This window comes from Panthera onca, chromosome D1, assembly GCF_046562875.1.
Source record: "Panthera onca isolate mPanOnc1 chromosome D1, mPanOnc1 haplotype 2, whole genome shotgun sequence".
Taxonomy (NCBI): Eukaryota; Metazoa; Chordata; class Mammalia; order Carnivora; family Felidae; genus Panthera; species Panthera onca.
The window spans coordinates 6,359,499-6,378,269 of record NC_138348.1 but is presented as its reverse complement, the minus strand read 5'-3'; the positions used below and the strand labels follow the sequence as shown (position 1 = coordinate 6,378,269).

At 48.6% G+C, this 18,771-nt stretch overlaps 1 protein-coding gene across 1 annotated transcript; it reads right to left on the bottom strand.

Annotated features, from left to right (window-relative positions):
- Positions 1-13,703: 13,703 nt before the first annotated feature.
- Positions 13,704-17,794, bottom strand: GAL3ST3 (galactose-3-O-sulfotransferase 3). Its single transcript, XM_060607292.3, has 2 exons — positions 17,670-17,794; positions 13,704-15,430 (listed from the first exon to the last, which is right to left on the bottom strand). Exons 1-2 carry the CDS (start codon positions 17,792-17,794, stop codon positions 14,260-14,262), a joined length of 1,296 nt encoding a protein of 431 aa, XP_060463275.2. The 3' UTR covers positions 13,704-14,259.
- Positions 17,795-18,771: the final 977 nt, after the last annotated feature.

Here is an 18,771-nt window from a genome sequence, read left to right as displayed (position 1 = left end):
GGATATAAGAAGCAGATAGGATCAACACTCTAGGGCAAAGTTTTCTCTTTTCTTTCTTTCTCTTTCTTTCTTTCTTTCTTTCTTTCTTTCTTTCTTTCTCTTTCTTTCTTTCTTTCTTTCTTTCTTTCTTTCTTTCTTTCTTTCCCTTCCTTCCTTCCTTCCTTCCTTCCTTCCTTCCTTCCTTTCTATTAGGGCAAAGTTTTCAACTAGGGTTTTTCAGAGCCACAGAACTGCCCCTGAGATGTTTCTAAGCTAGGGGTTGTGTATTTAAAAAAAAAAAAAAAAAAAAGCAGCATTATTTTTATTTTTTTATTTTTTTTGGTTTCAATATATGAAGTTTATTGTCAAATTGGTTTCCATACAACACCCAGTGCTCATCCCAAAAGGTGCCCTCCTCAATACCCATCACCCACCCTCCCCTCTCTCCCACCCCCCATCAACCCTCGGTTTGTTCTCAGTTTTGTTTTTTTTTTAAACATTTATTTATTTTTGAGACAGAGAGAGGCAGAGCATGAACGGGGGAGGGTCAGAGAGAGAGGGAGACACAGAATCGGGAGCAGGCTCCAGGCTCTGGGCCATCATCAGCCCAGAGCCTGACGCGGGGCTCCAACTCACAGACCGTGAGATTGTGACCTGAGCTGAAGTCGGACGCTTAACCGACTGAGCCACCCAGGCGCCCCTGTTCTCAGTTTTTAAGAGTCTCTTATGCTTTGGCTCTCTTCCAGTCTAACCTCTTTTTTTTTTTTTTTTCCTTCCCCTCCCCCATGGGTTTCTGTTAAGTTTCTCAGGATCCACATAAGAGTGAAACCATATGGTATCTGTCTTTCCCTGTGTGGCTTATTTCACTTAGCATAACACTCTCCAGTTCCATCCATGTTGCTACAAAAGGCCATATTTCATTCTTTCTCATTGCCACATAGTACTCCATTGTGTATATAAACCACAATTTCTTTATCCATTCATCAGTTGATGGACATTTAGGCTCTTTCCATAATTTGGCTATTGTTGAGAGTGCAAAGCAGCATTATTTTTGAACTTCATGTGCCCTGTGATGGACAGTCTCTAAGCAGCCTGAGAAACCACTAGAGGTCGTTCAGCCCCATCTGGCAACGCACAGTGGAACTGTGTTCATCCAGGATTCTTGCCTGAGTTTTCAAGGTGAGCTCAGGAAATGTTGATCATTTGTGAACACTGGGTTGCCTGGACAGGAAGAGGTGAAGACTGATGCCATTAGCCCTGGCCCTCCTGAATTACTGCTCCCAACCTCCCCTTATGCACAGATGACTGACTTACAGGAGCAGATAAGCTTTTTGGTGTGATAGAAAATCAGAGGAGGGGAGCCTGGGTGGCTCAGTCAATTAAGCGACCGACTTTGGCTCAGGTCATGATCTCACAGTCAGTGAGTTTGAGCCCCGCGTCGGGCTCTGTGCTGACAGCTCAGAGCCTGGAGCCTGCTTCGGATTCTGTGTTTCCCTCTCTCTCTGACCATCCCCCGTTCATGCTCTGTGTCTCTCTGTCTCAAAAATAAATAAACATTAAAAGAAAATCAGAGGTTGGGGCGCCTGGGTGGCTCAGTCGGTTAAGCGTCCGACTTCAGCTCGGGTCACGATCTCGTGGTCCGTGAGTTTGAGCCCCGCGTCGGGCTCTGGGCTGATGGCTCAGAGCCTGGAGCCTGCTTCCGATTCTGTGTCTCCCTCTCTCTCTGCCCCTCCCCCGTTCATGCTCTGTCTCTCTCTGTCTCAAAAATAAATAAAACCTTAAAAAAAATTTAAAAAAAAATCAGAGGAAAACTTCCTTCTAAATAAATAATTTTTACACGCTCTGACTCAGTTGCTTCCCTGCCACTTTGCTGTTGACGTACGCACTATAAAACATGAATGATGCAGGTTAGAAGTGAATTTTAGCTTGATTTCACATTTTTGCAAGTTTCTTGTTTAGTGACTTATTATGTATGCCCTACTATTGTGTATCTTATTAGCATTTGTGTTTTACAAATATGTCTGATGGTCCAGTGTGGTGATTTTTTTATCATGAGGTATGAAATGAAAGAGGAGAAGTTTAGGACTATGGACAAATCTGGTAGTGTTAGTAGTAAAGAATTACAATGTACAAAGGCAGCAATGGCTTCAGCAATATTGAGAAGAACTTAACCACAAATTACAGCCATTTGACAAGTAAATGAGCTCATTGTTATCAATTAGTATCTCAAAGCAAACGGTAAAGGCTTTTATTTTAAAGGTCACATACAGTAAAAAGGCTCAAAGAGCAAGTTATTTGGTAGCAGAACTTACTGTCTAGAAAAGAGAACTTAATGCCAGCACATGAAATTAGTGAAATACTAGTACATGATGCCAAATGAAAGTTGATGTACCGATGATGTCACATGATGCTGAAAAGCTGTTTGTTTATTTGTTTGTTTGTTTGTTTGTTAATAAATTGAAAAATAAGGGTGCCTGGCTGGCCCAGTCAGAAGAGCATGCGACTCTTGATCTCCGGGTTGTGAGTTCGAGCCCCATGTTGGGTGCACCTGGGTGGCTCAGTCAGTTGAGCATCTGACTCTTGATTTCAGCTTAGGTCATGGTCCCAGGGTCATGGGATCAAGCCCTGTGTCAGGCTCTGTGCTGAGCGTGAAGCCTGCTTGGGATTTTCTCTCCCTCCCTCTCTCTCTGTCCCTCCCTGCTTTCTCTCTCAAAATAAATAAACATTTAACAAACAAACAAACTGAAAAAAAAAACCCAGGTATTTGTCTAGGCTGATGAGTCCATGATTTCACCTATAAATGCTATGATATATAGTACATGTAAGATTTGTAAGGGATGGCGATAATCAAGAGAATTTTCTGTGCTGCAAACAGCTTTGACAAACAAAGAAATAAACAGCCAAGCTATATTTAGCATTTTCTTCATATATGGACTCAAATGGTCTGTCTTAGAGAGACTGTCTTAGTGTTTGAACTGATGGTATTCCCATCAAGGATTTGCTCCATAAGACTTTTCACTGCTCTTGTTAAAACAAACAAAACACAACCCAAACCCAACAAACAAAGGCTTGGTGTTGTCATACATATTGCTTTCTTCACAGAGAGGCGCTGGTGCAAAAAACTCTTGGAAGGAAAATCAGTGGTGCTACAAAATGGTTCACTGTATGAAACAAAGACCGTTTTACTTGAGAGTGTTTAAAAAAAACTGTGTGATATGATCCAGAATTCTACTTCTGTGTACGTACCAAAGAATCGAAAGCAGGGGCTTGAACCTGTACCTGAAAACCCATGTTCACAGCAGCATTACGCACAGTAGCCAAAGGCGGAAACAACAGAAATGTCCATGGACGGATGGGTGGATAAACAAAATGTGGTATGCACATGTAATGGAATGGTACTCAACCTTAAAGAGGAAGGAACTGTGGACACCTGCTATAACACTGATGAACCCAGAAGACGGTAAGCTAAGTGAAATAAACCAGACACAAAAGGACGAATATTGTACCCTTCCACTTGAACGAGGTACCCGGAATAGGCAAATTCAGAGGCAGAAAGTTGAAGAGTGGTTATCAGGGGCTAGAGGGAGGGGATAAAGGGGAATTATTATTAAAAAGGCTACTTTCCATTTGGGAAGATGAAAAGTGGGGATGAAGAGTGATGATGGTTACACAGCATTGTGAGCGTACTCAACACCCCTAAATTGTGCACTTAAACACGTTTCACTGGTAAATTTTGTTACACATATTTTACCATGGTAACATTTTTTTAATTTTAAAAATTAAAAACGAAAAAACCCCTGTAAATTCTGGGAAAAAGAGCACAGAAAATCTCCCGTCACATGTAGAAATCTGGTGGCTTCACACTTTGTACATGGGTCCATCAGGAAAGCACTCATTTGGTCGGGGAAAGCTGCTGAATGAATCTACAAGATGGGTTATCTTATCTAATTGGTGAGGACTCCTCCAATTAGATTCCCTCCTAATAGGAATTTATATGGGACACAAATGTCTTCCCATTCTGTGAGCATTTTAAGAAGCCATCCATACACCTGTCTCCCAGACCATCAAGTTATCAAGTTCTCAGTTGTGTTTTTACCAAGTCTCTGCAAATGGCCAGCCCATCATACACTGCTCATGAGTGCCTATAAGTCTGCACCTCGGGCCCTCTTTCCTTCCCACACAAAGTGGATAGCATCTGCATTGCCCAACGTTCTGCCCACTGGGAGGCAGACATTCTGCCCACCACTTTTCAGGGCCGCCCGTGAATGGGGTTGTGGTGAAACAGCTGACCACTTCTGGCTGTCACTAGCCTACTGTGCAGAGCCTTCTGTAAAGCAGGCTTGTACTTTTCCTTCATCCCCTTGAAGCCTTTGAGTATAAACCAAGGGAAAGGAAGGGAAACAGTAGAAGGAGGTGCCATGGGAGTCTGAACCACCTGCTTGTGTGGTTCATTTGTGCCTTCTGGATCTGCTCGGGCCCAGGATCATATACACCGCTTCAACCTCTAGTGGGATGCAACTGTGAAAATCCAATTTCATGAGTCTGCGGGCCAGATGACACCCGCAGAACATTTGGGTTCCAGATCAGGCATTCAGTCTTTACCGAGTCCCAGTAGCAAGCCAGAAGCTGCCTTTTAGAATGTGGAATAGTCATTAGTGGAGGATAGCATGGCCAACATTCCAAAGGTCTTAGCTGCGATGCTCCCATTTGGGGCTTCGCGTGGGTCTCCGCGTGGCATCTATGGCCGACACCTAAGCTGGGCAGCTTGCATCACAGCCCGGACTTTGGAAGAGACTTTCTTCGATCCAAACCAAACATTGTCGGATGTGCAGGTTACCTACTAAATGAGTCAGAACAGCATGCCCAAACATGATACGTGCGGGCTCCAAAACCCAGAAGGCGCATTGCTCCTTGCTCCTCTTTCTTCATGATGCATAGTGGAAAGGGCAGCAACTGGGGTCTCTCTTCAAGACATGGGCAACATGCTCCAGACCTCTGGACCCTTAGGAACTTTCCTGATGTGCCAGGTCCTCGAACTTCCACAGGGTTTATCTCTGGCACACATATGTCTAAAGCACACAAGGTGTACCTTACTCTTTCCTACGCTCAGCATCCAGTTAACATACAGTGTCAACTGAGTTTATCAGCATGGTGTTCTCAAGACCGTCAGAGTCCCTCTGGACCTTGCGGTTTGTGGGAGGATGGCCTAAGCCACCAGGGTCAAGACAGTAAGATACTGTTATAACAGACACTGATGCGGCAGATACTGTTATCCCTGCTATGGACAAGCAAACTCATTTTCCATACTCACGGGAATCTAAAAGAAAGCATTTCCTTTCTTATATATTTGCTTTCATATACCAGTTGTTGGCGTTTATATTGATTTTCTGCAATAAAAATATCAAATATAGGGGCGCCTGGGTGGCTCAGTCGTTGAGCGTCCGACTTCGGCTCAGGTCGTGATCTCGCGGTTCGTGGATTTGAGCCCCGCATTGGGCTCCGTGCTGACAGCTCGGAGCCTAGAGCTTCAGACTCTGTGTCTCCCTCTCTCTCTGCCCCTTCCCCGCTTGTGCTCTGTCTCTCTCTCTCTCAAAAATAAATAAACATTAAAAAATGTTTTAAAGCTGTCAAATGTAGGATTGCAGCTGTGATTAACATTGCCACATCATTAAGTTTGCTTTTCTCCTGTCAAATGGGTAAGTGACTTGCCTGTCTCAAGTCACTAATGGTGGCCCTGATCTCTGCACTTTCTCCAGCTTTGGTACTGTTTTGGGTTTATAACTTCTCAGGGCTGGGAAAACAATTCCAGGGGTTTCCTTTTGCCCCGCCCCCACTTTTTTTTTTTTTTTACTATAATAGCTCACACTAGAGCAGCAGGAAACCATTGAAAGATTCTGCCAGCTACTGAGCATTAATATCACAACAAATTCTGGGATGGGGGAAATAACTACAGCACAAATCTGAGGGCCTTAGGAATGTGGCCTTTAACCTCTAAAGGCCTCCAGTGCTAATTGGTCTCCATGGGTAATAATATTTGAATTAACATCTGAGACTACAGTGAATTTGTACAGTGCCATTGTAGTGAATCTGGAACTATGTTTTCCAGACTTCTCTTCCCTGCATAGTCCTGACTTAGTGTGGCCCACAAGTGAGATTTGATGCAAGATTTGGAAAGTGGAAGTGAAACAGGAGCTATATCCTTTTTCCACTAGGAAGGTGGGTGTGGGGGCACCAGACATAATTTGCAACTCATCCACAATGATCCTTATCATTTAGGGGGTCACCTTGTTGGCGTGGGGCAGCGTGGTCTACAGCTCCTCTGGCTTATGCCAGATCCTCCTTCAACTTCTGTCACTTAAAAAAAAAATTCATGTTTCTTTTTGAGAGAGAGAGAGACAGAGCATGAGTAGGGGAGGGACAGAGAGAGAGAGGGAGACACAGAATCTGAAGCAGGCTCCAGGCTCTGAGCTATCAGCACAGAGCCCTATGCGGGGTTCGAACTCATGAACCACGAGATCATGACCGGAGCTAAAGTTGGATGCTTAACCGACCGAGCCACCCAGGCGCCCCATCTTCTGTCACTTCTGTTCTGGTGCAACTATGGCTTCCTGACAGAGTGCCCTCTTCTCCTGTAGGTCACCTGAATCATCAAAGTTGGAAGCTTACACGCAGAGAGGAACTGATGTGGGTTCTGGTCTATCCTGTGGGTCTAGCTCAGCCTCACAAGTGCCAGTTTGTTCTTACTGCCCCCACCTTACATTCATCTCAACTGCTTGCCTACCGTCTTTTGGCTCCAGTACCAGATAAAAAGACACCAGTCTTATATAATCAGCTCTCACAATTATGTAGGGTCTCATCCTTCTAAGACATCTTCATTGTATATAATCACTCCCAGTAATTCTGTTTCTCTGATAAAATCCTGGCTGATAGAAAGTATCCCTTTTAAAAGTAATTTTGAAAAAGTCATTTTAAAAGAAACACAAACTGGGGCGCCTGGGTGGCTCAGTCGGCTAAGCGTCTAACTCTTGGTTTTGGCTCAGGTCATGATCTTGCCATTGGTGGGTTCGAGCCTTGCATTGGGCTCTGCACTGACAGCGTGGAGCCTGCTTGGGATTCTCTCTCTCTCTCCCTCCCTCTCTCTGCACCTCCCCTGCTTGCTTGCTTTATTTCTCAAAACAAATAAATAAATAAGCATTTAAAAGGGGCGCCTGGGTGGCGCAGTCGGTTAAGCGTCCGACTTCAGCCAGGTCACGATCTCACGGTCCATGAGTTCGAGCCCCGCGTCAGGCTCTGGGCTGATGGCTCAGAGCCTGGAGCCTGTTTTCTGATTCTGTGTCTCCCTCTCTCTCTGCCCCTCCCCCGTTCATGCTATGTCTCTCTCTGTCCCAAAAATAAATAAAAAACGTTGAAAAAAAAAATTAAAAAAAAAAAAAAAAAAAAAAAAGATACACAAACTGCCATTTTCTTTGTTAAAAGAAACTTTAAGTTCAGTCCACGTCTCTTGTCTCTTTGTAAACAAAGGTAAATAAATCAATGTCTCTGTAGATTTCTTATCTTAACAAAGCACTTTGGACAGGTTTTGTTTTGGTTTGCTTCTTAGCAGTGCTGCATGAACACAGAATCAGGAACAGCTCCTTTGCTTGAGGAAAGAGGGGAAGGTAGTGTGATAGATTGAATGTAAAAATCGCCCCCTCCTTCTATCCATAATGCCCCTTGAAATGGGACTCTACACCATGTATTATCCCACCCCTTAAATCTGGACTGGTCTTGTGACTTACTTTGGCCAATCAAATATGGCAGAAGTGATAGAGTGTCTCTTACAAGCCTCAGGACAGTTTTGTTTTTCTCTTGCTTTCTTGAACCCACACTTGGACAATGAGAACATGTCCAGGCTCATCTGCTAAAGAGAAGAAAGACCATATAGAGCACAGCTGAATCATCTTGGTTGAGGCCATTCTACAGATCTCAGCAACCATGCCAGCTGGCCATGGACTGTGAGTGAGCACAGTTGAGGTCAATCAAGCCCAGCCCAGATAAGCAGTACCACCCAGATGAACAATAATGTAATGAATAATAAGTCTTTTAAAACCTTTATGTTTTGGAGTGGTTTGTTACACAGCACATTGCTAACTGATACAAGAGCGTGGGAAAAGGGACATGTTAAAAGAATGGGTAGGAACTCTCCAGGTGGATCAAAAGAGAAAAAGCATTGTGGTCAAAGGGGAGATCATGTGCAAAGAATGGAGGTAGGAATAGGCCCATCAGATTTTAGGCAGTGGTGTGGTGGTAAATGTTTAACACCATCTCTCCATGTTCAGTTCTGATGTGAATATTGGTTGATATTTTTGTTGTTGTTAATGAGAAACAAACTTTTTCCATGGAAGACAAAATAGTAAACATCTTAGACTTTGGGGGTCAGAGAGGCTCCATAGCCACCACACAGCTCTGCTATTGTTGTACAAAACAACCACAGAATAATAGGTACATGAATGAGTGTAATTGTGTTTCAATAAAACTTTATTTACAAAAATAGGTGATGGGCCAGATTCAGCTTGTAGTTTGCTGAACTCTGGTCTAGATGACCAACAAAACAATGAATCAACTTGATTTGTAGTGTTTGTTGACTTGTAGTGTAATTATTCCTACCATGGCTGATTTTACACTAACCATTTTAACATTTGGAAGAAATGTGCAGTAAGTAACGCATCATTCTACCACCAGGCAGATAAGGTAGACATAGATAACCTTAAAAACATAAGCAATAGTAAAATATAGCAAACTAACTAGAAAGTAGTGGGTTGTCAGTATTTATTAATTTTGCTCTTAAAAAACCCAATTTGATGATAAGTCTATAGAATTTAATAACTTAATTTAAATATTTTATTTTGGGGGGACACCTGGGTGGCTCAGTTGGTTAAGTGCCCTACTCTTGATTTAGGCTCAGGTCATGACCTCACCATCGTAAGATCGAGCCCTGTTGATCTCAGCAGATTACTTTTTTAAAGTAATCTCTATGCCCAATGTGGGGCTCGAGCTCACAACCCACAACCCACAACCCCAAGGTCAATAGTCATAGGCTATTGGCTATGTCAGTAGAGCCCCAAGGCTCTACTGACTGAGCCAACCAGGCACCCCTAATAATTTAATTTTAGTCTTTAATGTAATTTTATTGTGTTCAACAACTGGCTGACAAAATTCAGCTTTCAAGAGCCAGTAAGAGTCAGACTTGGCATACCATTGCATTCAGAGAATGGTGTATAATCCGATGTGGCTGGAACATGATGGGGGTAGAGGAGTAATGGGAGATATAGCTGAAAGGTTTTTGGGTAGGGGGATCAGACTAGGCTGGGCCCTGTGGGCTGGTAAAGAAGGCAGTGTTTCAGATGGGGGAGTGATAAGGTCAGGTTGCTTTAAGAAGGATCACTCTGGATACAGAGAGGAGACTGTGTTTGCTGTGAGCAGCCTGAGGCAAGTAGGTCACTTAGGAGGCCATTGACATAACCATAGAGAAACTGATGGCTTGGACCAAGGCAGGTGTTGTGGTGAAGGAGATGTGGGTAGATGCTAGCTATACAGGAGTCAGAATCTGTAGGATGTGGTGACAGGTGGTATGGGGGAAAGTGGGAGGGAGACGCTAAGGAGACCCCAAGGACTGAGACTTGAGCATGTGCTTGAATGGACCGCCAGTCCCTGAAACTGAGAGCACTGGAGACGCTGGTTTGAGCAGAAGGTGAGATGTCTGGTTTTGAACATAATGCATTTGATGAATCTGGGGAACACTGAGGAGGGGAGTTCTAGGCTGGACTCAAAGTTGGGATAGAAGACCCAGGATCCTGCCTCTTGTGTTCTCCAGCTCATGGGACGGTCCCCACTCTATCTCTGCCCTGGCTCTAGGCCACCTCTGGAAGCCACATGTCCACTCTGGGACTCAGTCTTCCCATTTTTTTTTTTAAATTTGAGAGAGAGAGAGAGAGAGAGAGAGAGAGAGAGCAAGCAGCGGAGAGGGGCAGAGGGAAGGAGAGAGAAAATCTTAAGCAGGTCCACACTCAGTGTGGTGACTGAGGCAGGGCTCAGTCCCATGACCTGAAATCATGACCTGAGCCAAAATCAAGAGTTGGATGCTCGAACGACTGAGTCTTCCCATTTGTAATGGGGTATTAGGCTCTGACTCCTGCTCCCCTGTTGCTTGAGTGTTGGGAAAACCCTATGAGATTTGTATGGCAGTGGAGAGTGGGGATGGAGGAGGCTGGTCTCATCCTGTCCTTTGCCCACCTGAAGGTGCAGGGGGATCTTTTGGAGAGGAGAGGAATGGCCAGCCTGGGCCCTCAGATTCCTGCAGCCGTTCTGGGTCGGAGGAGCAAATGTCAGGTCTCTGAGATTGAGAATGGAAATGCCATGCTCACCTCCCTCCCCCGTAAGGCCTCTCCTTCTCCCATCCTTCCTCTCATCTGGGTGCCCCCCAGGGGCTGCCTCTCTCCTCAGGTGCACAGCCCTGCAGTCCCTCTCTGCTTCTCTGGCACAGCCTGAGAAGCTGCCCAATCATGTTGGCAGGTTGCCACCTTCACCTCAGGCACCCAAAGCGCTTGGGCCCTCTACGTCTGTCTCCCACTCAAGCCTGCTCTCAGGAGGCTTCTACAAGGAGGCTCTTGAATAGAGCCAGCTGGGACTCCTGAGTGTGTGTTTGATGGGGTGGGACAATGGATTCCAGTGACAGGGTGGTTCTTGGGAGTTCAAGCCCTCTGGGTGCTGTCCTGGTTCAGCCTCTCCCGGTCCAGTGAGCCTGGACACCATACCTTTTTGTACCTCAGTTTCCCCTTCTGTGAAAGGGGGATAAGAATAACACCTCTTTCCCAGGGTTGGTGGAAGGATCGAATGAGTGAAAACACATAGGCACAGAGAAGAGCACCCAGCCCATTGTAAGTGCTCAAGAAAGTTAGTTGGTGTCCCTGTTCTTAGCCATGTCCCTCTTCCCAGTAGCATTTGCAACTGGAGACCCTTCTCCTGCCTGTTTCAGTGACTCCTCTCCATCTACAACAGAGGTCCCCACCTGTGTGCTGCTGTGCCAGCCAGGAAGGGACTGCAGATGGCGAGAGATCATGACCCCTCTGCTCTGGGGACAGTCCGGCCTCCCCTGAAGCTCATCTCAGCCATTCCATTCACTCCAGAGTCCCACATGAGACAATCCAAACTTCTAAGCAGGACATTCAGGGCCTTTCGTAAGTTGGTGCTGGTGTGCCTTTCCCACCGGGGAGCCCAGCACTCCCCGGCTCACAAAGGCCCCAGCTTTCTTACACCCAGTGCACGTGTGTGGTTCTCTGCGGGTAGCTGCTTACACACCTGTCCCAGACCTTATTGTGAGCTCCTTGAGGCAGCGACCACATTTCACCCACTGCCCAGCCCTGGAAATGTGTAGAGTGGGCACAGAGTGGGTAGTACCACATGCGTGTTGATGGAAGAAGCCTCTTTGCAAGGCATTGGGACCCAGGGGCTGTTCCCTGTAGCTGAAGCTGGAGATGTTTGATCAAGGAGTCCCAGAGGGCCCCTCCCCACCCCACCCCACCCCACCCCTGCTTAGTCACTGAAGGCTAATATTTGATTTGGTGCCTACTTAGGGTCTGCCTTTGCTTCTACAGAGAAACCCTCTCCCAGGACCTGATGATTCCAGATGCTTCCAGTTAGTTCTTGAATCCTGAACTGTACTCTCTGCTGAAGCGGGGCAACGTTGATTAGAAAAAAAAAAAAAAGGCCCACCAGCCTGACGGTCTGGGAAGGCAGGAGAGGTCTATCAAGACAGATCTTACAGGAAAGTCTGAATTTTCCAGGAGGGCACAAGACAAGGTGAAGGATGTTCTTGGGAAAGGCATGATCAGAGGCTAGGGCCGGAGGTGGACAGTAGCAGACAGGCACCTTCTTGGACTGGGGGGTCAGTCCATGCTTTTCTTTGGATAGACGACTTTGAGTCGAGTACAATTCTTTACTGCTGCTTAACGCCCGAAACCTAATTATGGCTTTGCGTGTCTGTATTCTTTTGCCTTTTCCAGAGCTCTACTGGTAAAAAGTGGGGTGCGATAAAAGCAGCCACTTTTCAAGCCCGGAGACTGTCATCCAAACTGTCAACTAACCATTGCAATCTCTATTATCCAGACAGGTCAACAATCGTCTCTGTGAAAAATAAAATAAAGAGGAACTGATAGCAATGTCTTGGTTCCTTCACCTTACGTTCTTTTGGGGGAAGGTCCTGGAAGTCAGCCTAGGCTAGGGTACAGGAACTTCTCTTTTCAAATGGCAGTGTGATAGCACTTAGGGAGCATAGATTCTGAAGCTACACCGTCCAAGGCTTAGCTGTATGACCCCGAGTGTTACTTAACCTCTCTAAGCCTCAGTTCCATCACCCATAGACGGTACCTATCTCATAAGTTAGTGTATGTTAAAGTCTGTAAACTTTAGTGGCGGGCACACAGCACACCGTGTTAGCTATTATTTTTATGACTTGTCCGGATAGGTCAACATAGCTCTAAAGAAAGTAACAGAAAAAGTTGATTCTCTGCTAGTCTTGAGTTCCATTTTATTTAAAAAATTTTTTTGAGTTTAGGGGTGCCTGGGTGGCTCAGCTAACTAAGCATCCAACTTCCGCTCAGGTCATGATCTCACAGTTTGTGAGTTCGAGCCCCGTGCCGGACTCTGTGCTGACAGCGCAGAACCTGGAGCCTGCTTCAGATTCTGTGTCTCCCTCTCTCTCCGTCCCTCACTGTTTATTCTCTCTCTCCCTCTCTCTCTCTCCTGAGAGAGAGAGAGGGAGAGAGAGAGTCCCAAGTAGGCTCTGCGCTGTCAGAGCAAGCCCACGTAGGCCTCAATCTTACGAACTGTGAGATCACGACCTGATCCTAAATCAGGAGTTGGACCTTAACCAACTGAACCACCCAGGTGCTCCTGGAGTTTCATTTTAAAGTGCTGGATGGGGCATCTGGGTGGCTCAGTCAGTTGAGCATCCAGCTTCTGCTCAGGTCATGATCTCACTGTTTGTGAGTTCGAGCCCCGCATCAGTCTCACTGCTGTCAGCGCAGAGCCTGCTTCGGGTCCTCCATCCCCCCTCTCCCCTCAAAAATAAATAAACATTGAAGTGCTGGATGTCTTGCTGTGCTGAAGAACACCAGGGGCGGGGAATGGACTTTATCTGAGACAGGGTATCTTCTCCTTGTGGGGAGGACCCGTAGTGAAGTTGGTGACTCAAAAGGGGGAGTTGAGTACCTCCTTACTAGTATGATCTAGTCCCCCCGTTCAGCCTGAAGTGTTCCCCTCTACCCAGCTCCAGTCCCTCCTTCAGTTTACATGTCCCACTCCAGTTCCAATGTCTCCCCATGAGCCCCATGAACCCTATCTGCCTTGCCCACCTATGTCCCCAAATTAGAGACGACGTTCAGTACGTGGGGCTGAATTGAATGGAAAGGAGTGATTTGGATTTTCTCAAATGAAAAATAAGTAGAGCTGAGGTGGCCAGTCTGCACCAGTGAGCCCAGTCAAGAGGTTGTTGAGAATTGTAAGCCTCTGGGAAGGGCGGTGGAGGAGCTTGATTGCGCCTGGGCCCCTTCCTCATGGGGACCGTCACAGCTGCTATTCTTGGGCATCTGCCTCATCCTCAAACGTGGGAAATCTGGCTTTCAATGACTGACAACCAACCTGTACCTTTTGAAAGTATTTTATTAAAAAAAGAAAGAAAGAAAGAAAGAAAGAAAGAAAGAAAGAAGGAAGGAAGGAAAGAAAAAAAGAAAAAGAAAACCCAACCAAACAAAAAACCCAACCCAAGAACTCTTGGTTCTGGGAGTCTGGGAGCAGCTTAGGTCTTTGGGGAGGGTGGAACCTGGAAGACAGATGGTGTGGGGGGGTCTCTGACCCCTGAGAGGAAGAGCAGCCCGGGAAGCTGACAAAGCAGCCTTTCCCAGGGCTCAGCCTCCCTCTGAGGCCTGGGCTCACCCACTTGAAAAAAGACAGGTGGGGCTCAACCCACAGAAGGCGGCAGGGTGGGCAGTTCTTGGTCAGGCCTCAGACCTCTTGTCAAAGTTACCAACCAGTTAGGAAGGAGAAGAGGGTGGCCCGGGGCTCGATCGGGCCTATCAGCACCCACCACGAAGATGGGGTTCAACCCACCCTAGGGAGGCAGGCTCAGGTTGGGAGACAAGGCCCCAAGTACTGAGCAGAAGAGGCCCCGATGAGGCGCATGGCCCGGGGGCAGTCCCAGGCAGGACTCCGGGCGGGCAGGGTAGGATCCAGACTCTTGAGAGCTCAGTGGCCCTGGAGGCCGCGGGGCAGCGCCCGGATGGGCCGCGGCGGCGGATTGTCCAGGACCGGTTCCGGCCGGGCCCGCACGCCGCCCCGGCGCTTTTGCTTGCGCAGCAGGTAGCTCGAGTACTGCACCTCGGGCATGGCCAGCTTGAGGCAGGTCTCGGTGGCTGGACCGGCGCCGCCGCTGGGCAGGTCGTAGCCCATGATGTCCACCTTGCGGCTGGGCTGCCACGGCTGCAGCTGCTTGGTGCGGATCTGCGCGGCGGGCCGCAGCACGGGCTCCGCGCCGAAGCAGCGCCGCAGCAGGCGTTCGCGGGCCTCGCGCAGCTCGCGCGCCTCGCGCTCCACGCACGCGCGGCCGGCGCTCGCCACGCGGCGCCAGAACGTGGCGTTGAAGTGGTCGTAGAGGCCCGCGTCGAGCGCGTTCCAGGTGCGCGCGGCCCGCGCGAGCGCCGCGGGGATGGCGGCGAGGCGCGAGCTGGCGGCGCGCGCGTTGAGCTTGGCGTAGAGCACGTCGTCCAGGTCCCAGGCCAGCAGGCGCCGCAGCAGTACCAGCGACTCGTCGAAGTACTCGGCGATCATGACGAGCGAGAAGACCTCCTCCACCTGGCGGATGAGGCCGGCCAGGTAGGCGGCGTCATCGCGCGGGCTGCGCTCGTTGTCGCCGCCCAGGTCGTAGGCCAGCGTGTTGTGCGCGAACATGGCGAAGTGCTCGCCCGCGCGGTAGTAGGCCTCGGGCGCGCGCAGGAAGGCCTCGAGCGACGCGTTGGGCACGCGCCGGAAGGCCGGGCAGTACTGGTTGTAGTAGCTGAAGAGCGACTCGAACATGGCGGCCGGCTCGCGCAGGATGGTGACGTAGACGGTGCCGGGCGGCATGAGGCGCTCGAGCTCGGCGCGGTCGAAGCGCAGGTGGCTGGCTAGCACGTGCGGTGGCCGCGTGGCTGGGTGCACGAAGTGTGCCGAGAAGTTGCGCGGGTAGCAGAACTGGTGCTCGCAGCTCGGGTGCGGCAGGGCCACCGTCAGGTTGTGGCGCTCGGCGAATCGGAACAGGATGTTCTGGACAGTCGTGCCCGCAGTCTTGTGCGTCTTCAGGAAGGCCACAGTCATGTGCTTGGGGCGGGGCGGTGAGTCCCGCAGAGGCGGGCAGCTCAGAGGAAACAGCTTGGGGTACCTGCAGAGTTCGGGAGGTGGGCGGGGGGCGGGGGGGGGGTGGTGGTGGAGGGTGTGAGAGGGATGCTTCTCGACCCCTGCCCCTCCCCAAGGATGGTGAGATGGGCCACAGAATGGTCCAACCCGGACTGTACCCATGAACCAGTAGAGGGATATGCCAGGCGGCCTTTAGTATGACGTCACCCCAGTGATCCCTGCTGGCCTCTGGGTATTCACGCCCTTGTGTATTTCCCTCCCCATGAGTATGAGCAGGACTTGATGCTGCTCGGGAATAGAATAGGGCAGAAATGATGGGATGTCACTCCTGAGATTACATTATAAAAAGACAATGGCTTCTATCTTGGTCTCTCTGCCTCTCTCTGGGATGACTCATGCAAGGAGAAGCAAACTGCCATACTGTAAGCAGCTGTATGGGGAGGCACCGGGAGACAACAGTCCCTGAGGAACCGGGCCTCATTCTTTCAGCCTGCTTGAAGAACTGAATATTGCCAGCAGCCACGTGAATGAGCTTGGAAGGGGAGCATTTCCAATCAGACCTTCAGATGAGACTGCATCCCTAGCAGCCAGCTTGATTGCAATGCCATGTGACCTTGAGCCAGAGGAACCCAGGTAATCCACACCTGGATTCCTGGCCCACAGAAGCAAGATAATAAGTGTTTTTAAAATTATTTTTAAAGTTTTATTTATTTTGAGAGAGACTGAGAGAGAGAACATGAGTGGGGGAGAGGCAGAGAGAGGTAGAAAGAGAGAATCCCAAGCAGGCTCTGCACTTTGAGCACAGAGCCTGATGTAGGGCTTGAACCCATGAACCTGTGAGATCATGACCTGAGCTGAAATCAAGAGTCCAACGCTTAACTGACTGAGCCACCCAGATGCCCCAAGATAATAAGTGTTTGATGTTTTCAGGTGCTAAGTTTTGAGGTAATTGGGTTACACAGAAACAACTAATACAAGGACAGAGGCCCTTGGAGATCTTTGAGAAAGTCTCCTCTACACATGTAGAAACTGAGGACCAGAAGGAGAAAGATCATTTACATTGTCTGGCAACTAAATAAAGTCACCATATTCTCTCGTTCTCTAGCTTTTTTCGCATTTTTACTCTTTGGCTTCTCACCTTGTAGGTGAGTGGCACGGGCTTTGAGGCAATCTATTTGATTCGTGATTCTGTTAGATTCTCTGGAGCCTCATTCATTCAATAAGTCTTTTTTTTTTTTTTTTTCTGAGCATCTACTATATGCCAGGCACTGTTCTAGGTTCAAGAAATATGCTAGTAGTATAAAAACCAGACAACAATCCTAGCCTTCATGAAGCTTTCATTCGTTTCCTTATTCCTGAAACAAGGGTGTTTGGGATGACAGGTGACCTGTAAATTCCCTGCATATTTTGAGTTACTATTGTTTCTTTTCTATCCTAAGCATCATGTAATGAGAACTCTAAGCAGCTCTGAGAACACCACTGAGATTTCCTATCTGTGGCCCATTTGGGCTCAGGATAATATCTACACAGATGCCCTACCAAAAGACCGTTAAATCATCCAACAAGAACTGGGCCTATTCACACCATTCTTATGGGCAGACCATGTAGAAAATGGGAATGAGGCCCTGAAGGGTGCAGGGACTTGGTGGGTTCACACAGTGAGTCATGGAGCGGGGTAAGGGCTACTGCTAGTCATCACGTATCCTGTATCACGGGGAGTAACTGGGTCACCCATAGCATCATCCCCATTTTGTAGATGAGGGAACAGGCTCAGAAGAGTGAGGGGATTTGCCCAGCACAGCATAAGTAATGAGAAGTTGTTTGCAGTCCTCTGGGGAGGCACTCAGAGTGTGATGCCACGGGCAGCATTTGGACGGGATTAGAATCCCAGTTTAAGTCACTAACTCTAGGACTTCAAGCAACCTTTCAGTGAAGACCAGTGCCTGCCCAAGCAGGTTGTGTGGATCTAAAGAGAATATATAGAAAGCACAACTAGAATAGAGGGAAGGAGGGGCGCCTGGCTGGCTCAGTCAGTGGAGCATGCGACACTCGTCTTTGGGGTCATGAGTTCAAGCCTCATGTTGGGCATAGAGCCCATTAAAAAAAAATAAGTTTAGAAAAATGGAAGGAACAAAGCCCAGCAGAAGACAGACCCTTCCGGCAGATAGAAGGAGTAGGAAGGAGAGTTCCCAATTCCGTTGCCCACCAGGCAAGAATGCAGCTCCCCTGGGTCCCGCCCATGCAGTGAGGCCCTGCCCCCTTACCAGCTGAGCTGTGCCCCCTGGTGGATGAGGAGGCTTAAGGTGCTGCACCCTAGCACCAGCAGCAGGATTTTTCTGCGGCTCATCATCTTGGAGGCCTGCTGCAGGTGCTGGAGGATGGGTGGCATGATGGGGTACCCACCCCTGGACCAGCCGGGACCTCGCTATCCAGGACTCCCTTCGCCAGCACTCATGGGGGCTCCTGGGGCTCTGGTAGCAGGGCCAGTATTCCTGAGAGGCCTGGCAGGAGAAGGAGGCAAACAGGTTTGCGGCGGGCAGAGGAGATGGACTGTGGGCCCCAGCAGGACTGGTGCAAAGGAGAGCTCCAAAGGGTGCGGTGCGCAGAGAAGCCAGAGAAGATCGGATTCCTACCTCCCGTTTCCAAGACCCTATCTCGGCACCCTCTAGATAACTTAGTCTTGGGTGGAATTACAGGCTCTGGGGTGTGGTCAGCCCTTCAAGCGGTAGCCACTCCTCCCTGGAGCCCTGTCTCAGCTTCTCGGCCTGGCCCTAATTTGTCTGTCTTGTGGTTATTTGTTTCTGTCTCCCCGCCCCCAGTAGACTTGCCTTAGCACCAGTGCTTGGCTTAAAGCACAGAAGTCTCAATTCAAGGTCTCCCTCTTCCAGGATTCCTTGCCTGACTGCTTCAGCCAAGAGTTGGTCTTGACTCCCCAGAGACCGAGCTCCTCAGAAACCACTGACTGGACCTGTATCTTCTCGAGTCTCTTGACATGCGTAAGGCATCGATACTGCCGGCTTACTACATGTACCATACTAGTACATACTTAATGCCGTTTAATCCCCGCACACCCTAACACAGGCATTATTCCCCATCTTATAGACAAGGAAACTGAGGCTCTATGACATGGTGCTACTCGTCCCTGGTCACACAGTTGTTGGCAGAATCAGGATTCAGACCTGTTCTTTCTGGTTCCAAAGCCCATCCTTCTAGATGTAATGTGTGCTGCTTCCACAGAACACGGATTTCTCCATCCCTGCTCTGGACTCTGGTACTTCTACATGTTTCTGAGCCCGAGCCTTCCTAGCTGGGCTCCTGCCCTGAGGGCCCAAGACCAATAAATCCATGAGAGAAAGAAAGGAAGGA

Excerpts from the sequence above, each read along its gene's own strand:
- GAL3ST3 (XM_060607292.3), bottom strand. The coding sequence starts at position 17,794 with ATGCCACCCATCCTCCAGCACCTGCAGCAGGCCTCCAAGATGATGAGC. Across the intron at positions 15,431-17,669 it reads CAGGGGGCACAGCTCAGCTG|GTACCCCAAGCTGTTTCCTC; the intron begins GTAAGGGGGCAG and ends CGAACTCTGCAG.